Source organism: Phaseolus vulgaris, chromosome 9 (assembly GCF_000499845.2).
Source record: "Phaseolus vulgaris cultivar G19833 chromosome 9, P. vulgaris v2.0, whole genome shotgun sequence".
NCBI classification, from domain to species: domain Eukaryota; kingdom Viridiplantae; phylum Streptophyta; class Magnoliopsida; order Fabales; family Fabaceae; genus Phaseolus; species Phaseolus vulgaris.
Genome location: NC_023751.2, coordinates 16,475,703 through 16,481,676, shown reverse-complemented (window position 1 = coordinate 16,481,676; position 5,974 = coordinate 16,475,703). Strand labels below are relative to the sequence as shown.

At 35.6% G+C, this 5,974-nt stretch overlaps 1 protein-coding gene across 1 annotated transcript; it reads right to left on the bottom strand.

Moving 5' to 3' along the window:
• Positions 1 to 422: 422 nt before the first annotated feature.
• Positions 423 to 5,426, bottom strand: LOC137821576 (proline-rich receptor-like protein kinase PERK15). Its single transcript, XM_068626233.1, has 8 exons — positions 3,949 to 5,426; positions 3,174 to 3,605; positions 2,901 to 2,987; positions 2,692 to 2,762; positions 2,163 to 2,248; positions 1,671 to 1,815; positions 1,353 to 1,511; positions 423 to 780 (listed from the first exon to the last, which is right to left on the bottom strand). The coding sequence occupies exons 1-8, from the start codon at positions 4,700 to 4,702 to the stop codon at positions 520 to 522; spliced, it is 1,995 nt and encodes a 664-aa protein (XP_068482334.1). The 5' UTR covers positions 4,703 to 5,426; the 3' UTR covers positions 423 to 519.
• Between the last annotated feature and the right edge of the window lie 548 nt (positions 5,427 to 5,974).

Genomic DNA, 5,974 nt, shown 5'->3' with positions numbered 1-5,974 from the left:
TTAAAATAAGGATTATAATAAAGAGGTGAAATGAATTACATGGTTTCAACCTCTATATTAAATGTCCATAGATGCCTCTATCTAGCCATTACGATTTTATATATATATAGATTAATATAGAGGTTGAACAAAAAAAAGGCTCTAAGTTTAGGAATTCTCCAACTTATCAAAATGTATTGGTGCTGCTGTCATGTGGTGTTTTCTTTATCAGGACTGTCATATAGTGTTGACTCAGAAAAAAAGAACTTAAATTTCTTGCAAGTGCTTTTGTGTGCCTGTTAGTGTGTTTATGGACCACACTTAGAAGTGTCAATCAACATCATTCTGCGTAGACCATCTCTAATTACGTTTTGAAATCTTTAGTCCAGTGAGTTGAGGTACCTTTTTTTGAATAAAAAGTGGTTAAAAAATTTGAAAACCAATTAAGAATTTGAACGAGCTTTACCATCTTGAGTAGAACATAATTACCATAGTTCTGAATTCCAAGTTCACAATACAATTCACCATCTTAAACCTCTTTTATATTATGTCTCGAAATGATTGGTGAGCCTCACTACCTGAGCCTGATGAGTAAAGGCCACAAGCACTAGTTGTTTCAATGTACCCACTGGAGCTGTATTTCTGAGATGATAATGCCAAATCGAAACTTCTGAAGTCCTTCTGGTCTTGGTTGGCACCATAATCTAAATAATCTGACCAATTGTGTACTGTGGTATGTCCCGGTGTAACATCTCCAACAAGATCAGAAAGAGAAACCACTCCTTCTAAGACTCCAACAATCTGTTACAAATTGTGAACTTATTGGTCAGAGGCTCATATGTACTTATACTACAACAACATACCATGTTTATCACAGCTGGATAAAATTTTAACTAAGGAAATCTAGATACTAAGAATAAATTGTCTAGTTGTATGTCCTAAATGAAAGTTGAAATATCAATACTGTTTTTAATTATGTAACTGTGCCTATCTATTTAGGAAGGTTGAAGCAATCTAAAGGATTTGCCCAAGATTTTTATATATTGACAAAACATCAGTCACTTGAGTGTTTTTCATTGTTATTTTCCATCATAATTAGAGTTTATTTTGATTATATGTTAACCAGTAATACAAGCTTTTATTAGCCATTACTAAAGTAAAACTTTAAATGCCCCTAAAAACGTCCTAAGATTTTTTCTAAAAAGAATTTTTCTTTAGTTTATTTCCATATTTTTCTATAATCATCATACTTTCAGAATCACTGTCCTGATCTAGTGACGGATTGACGGAAAAAGTGCTAATTAGCTTAATTTTCCATCTTTCTGTCCTTATGAGATGCTGATGAAAATGAAACACAATGAACAGATGATTACTTGGCTCATACGAGGTCGAAGGGTGGATGACTGGCGCACACAAGCAGCTGCACATGTAATCATTCTAACCATCCCATCAGCATCGTAATTTTTCTGCAACCTTGGATCAACAAGGTCGAAGTTATCATCTTGTAGTGCTCGAGAAAGCAATGGCCTAGCCTGTAGAGCCAATACACAAACATATTCGCAAGGTCATTTTAATACTCTGAGGGTCAGGATCAAAAGAAATTTGTCCCTCAAATTTACTATTACTTTGAGTTGAAAAAACATCTAGTATCATCCTTAGATATGTTATTGGAAAGAAATCAGTCAACTCACCCAGTCAACCAAGCTCTCATTCCCTGATCCTGCTGCAGTGATTGGTGGACGTCCGGTTATAAGTTCTAAAAGCATGATGCCGTAGGAATATACGTCTGATTTATCTGTCAATTTACCACTTGATGCATACTCCGGAGCCAGATATCTGCAACGAAACTTTTGGCTTTGAAATTCTATACTTGGCTAAAGCTGATCTTGACATATGTTATAGACAGCTTTGACAACACATGATCGATGTACAAAAACATAAGAAGTGTGTTTTTTCAACCGTTTTTTTCTGTTACTTGGAAGGAGGGCGCTGCTTATTTACTGAAGAGCTAAAATGACCAATGTTTACTTTGTGATGCTTCCTTAATGGGAGAACAAAAATTCAATGTTTACTTAAAATGCGTTTTAAGGAATTAACATCACTTTCTATTTCAAGAAAACGACGAGGCTAATGTCAAGTAGTGCACATACAATACGTGCAGTAAGATGGAAAAGTGTCCTTACCCAAAGGTTCCCATCACTCGGGTGGTGAGGTGACTAATGCGACTATCGGTGTTTGGTAAGATTTTTGCCAGGCCAAAGTCAGAAACCTGATACAAACAGAAGCTCAGCATCAATATGTCTCGAGAGAAAGGTCTCAGATCATCAGTTATTAACATAGGAACACTTCATGTGCTGTATGATGCACTGGGAACAAAATCAGGAAGTGATTTGAAAAAAACAGAGTAAATATAGGAGACAGTTTTGTTTAAAAGAGTAATAAGCAATATGAATAAGAAACATAGGTGAATCAATAGAGGGGAGAAAGGCATCTTCAATTAACTTAGCATTCTGATTTTCTGAAGGACGCATTTGATATTAACTATATTAAAAAATGCTCCTATTATTATCATCATCAATATTTCCTTTTAAGACTTGCATTTCATGAGAAAAAGGACACAGAAGATTATAACAAAAGGAAAGAATAAAAGACTGTATAAAAATTAATAATAACATCATCATATAATAATCAAGGGAACAAGATTAGACTTACCTTGGGTTCAAACTTAAAATCAAGAAGAATATTAGATGCTTTAATATCACGGTGAATAATTGCTGGATTACCTGTAAGCATGATAATCACGATTAAAAACCAATTACCATTTCCTATCCTTATATAAGATTTATGTAAAATGAAGGAATGATATATGTTAACAGCAAAATCCTGAATCAGATTCTAACTCGAAAGTGAAGAATTCTCACAATCTTCATGAAGATATGCCAGCCCTTTTGCAGATCCGAGGGCAATTTTAATTCTCGTTGTCCATCCTAAGAAGATATTCCCCTCCCCTGCAATACAAATTTATGTCATCTTCAGAACCATGCAACTGTTGTAGATAACCATTGAAAAACATGTCCATCTAGACAGGGCAAGACAAGGATACTTAAAAAATAACTTTTTCACGAGAAACCACCAGAACCATCAACAACAGTGAAGAAAAAGTTTCGGTGGATTACCATAAATGACAGACTTACCATGCAAGTGAAATTCCAATGTGTTATTTGGAACAAATTCATAAACAAGCATTCTCTCTGCCCCAATAACACAGTAGCCAACCAATTCAACAAGATGCTTATGATGCACTCGGCTAATTGTCTCAACCTCAGCTTGAAATTCTCTCTCTCCTTGTTGGCTTCCTGATTTTAGCTGCTTAACCGCAATTTGCTTTCCACACGGGAGAACTCCTTTGTACACATAGCCAAAACCACCTTCTCCAAGAAGGTTGGACTCAGAGAAACAACTAGTGGCCACCAATATTTCATCATACGTGAAAGTATCATTCCCGGGACCAAAGGCTGCCCTTGGAGCATGGTTTGGAATTGCTTTAACAGACACTGAATTAAAAGAACCTGAAGTGGGATGTGGTGGCAGCGTTGGATTTGATAGCACTCGAATGACATGAGATCCTAATGATGAGATCATGCAGTGTACAAGCAGATTAATAATTATCCAACAAATCAAATGAAACATGAAATGCATTGAATTGAACTCTATTATCCATCAATAGAAGAGATCATGTAAACTATTAAACTACGCCTTTACATTTAGAGGAAAAATTAGCTACTCCTTTGTTATTATTGAAGTTTCATTTCACTAAATATGCAATCAAGATTTGCATTGAGTTAGTATGAGTTATTAAAATGAAATTTTGATTTGATTAAGTGGCAAAAAGTACATAACTGATGTTAACTTTTGTCCCGAGAGATTTATCCCAAATTTAAAAAACAAAAAGAGGTAAGATTTTCTAACCCTTGGATTCAACGGACGGTGGTGATTCCTTAGAGCGACGCGTGCATAGATTCTTCTGTTTGTTTTTCTTCCTAATCCTGCATAGAACTAATCCAATACTAAAAACAAACACCAAAAGGATTGCTCCAATTACAAGCCCAAAAATGAGCCCACTTGACACGTGGAATGTTGACGCCTTCCGAAAATCCACAGCCACCGGCAAATTTACTTCCGGCGCAGATAACGGCAACACGGGGCTCCACGGCGTTGCCAAGGTTGGTTCCGTCGTGAACGAAGGAGGTAAAGGCGGTGGAGGAACAGTCGACGTCGTCACCGCTTCCGGTGCCAGAGGCATATCTGGCAATGCAGGTTGAAAATTGGCGGTCGGAGACGGAGGCGATGGCGCAACTGCAAACGGCGGAAACGACGTCGTTGAAGGCGCTGTGGCATATGGAAACGGCGGTGGCTGGGCTGCGGCGGTCGGAACCGGAGGCGATTGTGAAACTCCGAACGGCGGAAATGGCGGTGTGAGAGATTCCGGTGACGGAGACGGCAACAACGGCACCGTCAGAGGAATAGGCGTAACTGAAGATGGCGGTGGCGGCAAACCTTGGAAGAATAAAGTTTCCGGCGACGGCGAGGACGGGGCTGGAGGCGTCAGAAACATCGATGGTGACGGCGGGGAATGGAATGGGGGCGGTACTGGTTGCGGAAACGGCGGAGGGATGACGTCAACCGGCGTGGTCGCCGGAGAATATGGTGTAACTGCAAACATGATAGTATTCGTTTTCCTTTTCTTCGTGTAAAACAGTGGCTACGAGTTGCAAGGTGAAGACGAAACTCATGCACGTGAAGAAGCGAAGCAGCGCATATACGAATATTTTAGTGGTCGATTTGCAATGAAAATTGAAAAAGGAAACTATGACATAGCAACTCTATAAGCTCTAGCATGTAGCCACAAATGGCTAGTGCAAGTTAACACCTTTTTTTTATCAACCACATGTGTTCTTGTATTTCGATTTCGATAAGACAAAACTACCAAAAGGAAAGAAAAAAAAAATGGTTTCACCAACTATTAGGATAAATTTCATAATGAAACATTTGTAATTTTATGTTTGGTATAGTTGTAGAGAGAGTGAGGTGCATGTGGTGGTTGACCTTTTCGAAAAATTTAATGGTAATGGTCCCATAGAGTGACCTTTTTTCAGAATGTAAGATAGAAAAGAAGAGGCATACAGAAGAGTGGATGAGACTGAAAATAAATAAATGAAGGAATCATGGTTCTTTAGTGATGGAAAAAAGATCAATGGCAGAGTGGCAATGAAGCACTACCAACTTCAACATTAGCTGCTAAACACTCACTTCACTCGAGGACAACTGTGTTGCATATTTACTATTGAATAAAGCTGCATTTTGCATCATTAAGAATTAATATTCAATTTATTACATTAATTTTTTAAAAAATCAATTTAATTTCTATATTTTTTAAATATATCTAAATTAACTGTTAAATCTCATTTTACTTCGTCAAGTATTATTTATATAATAAAAAAAAAATTATATTACGATGATATGATATTGAAAATTATTATTATTAATAATAATAATAATAATTTTTAATCTTAGTTCTTCACACAAACATCTCTTTCTGCCACCACATAAACATTATATTTGATGCTGTAAGTGGAACACTTAACGAAAAAATTAATTTACATACATTTTAAAAAATATATAAAATAATTTTATTTTATTTTAAATTATTGTACGAATTTTGATTCAAATGTGAGAACAAATAAAATAATTAAAATATAAAAAAAAGCATATGTTCACAACTCATATTTTTTATATAATTATATTATAATTTTTAATATTATAATTTTAATTATTTTTCATATCATTTAATTTTAAATTTATCTTATATTATATATTTATTTATTTTTAAATTTATTATATTAAAAGTTATGTAAAACTCTAAGAATATCAAAGTATCATTTTCCTTACAAAAAAAACATAGAACAAACTCAGATGCAGACACTTAACAGCAGAG

What these genes read in the sequence shown, in the direction of transcription:
- LOC137821576 (XM_068626233.1), bottom strand. Translation starts at nt 4,702, where the DNA reads ATGTTTGCAGTTACACCATATTCTCCGGCGACCACGCCGGTTGACGTC. An exon ending in ATTTTAAGTTTGAACCCAAG is followed by an intron (nt 2,249 to 2,691) that starts GTAAGTCTAATC and finishes TGTTTGTATCAG; the next exon opens with GTTTCTGACTTTGGCCTGGC. An exon ending in ATGAGAGCTTGGTTGACTGG is followed by an intron (nt 1,512 to 1,670) that starts GTGAGTTGACTG and finishes TTGGCTCTACAG; the next exon opens with GCTAGGCCATTGCTTTCTCG.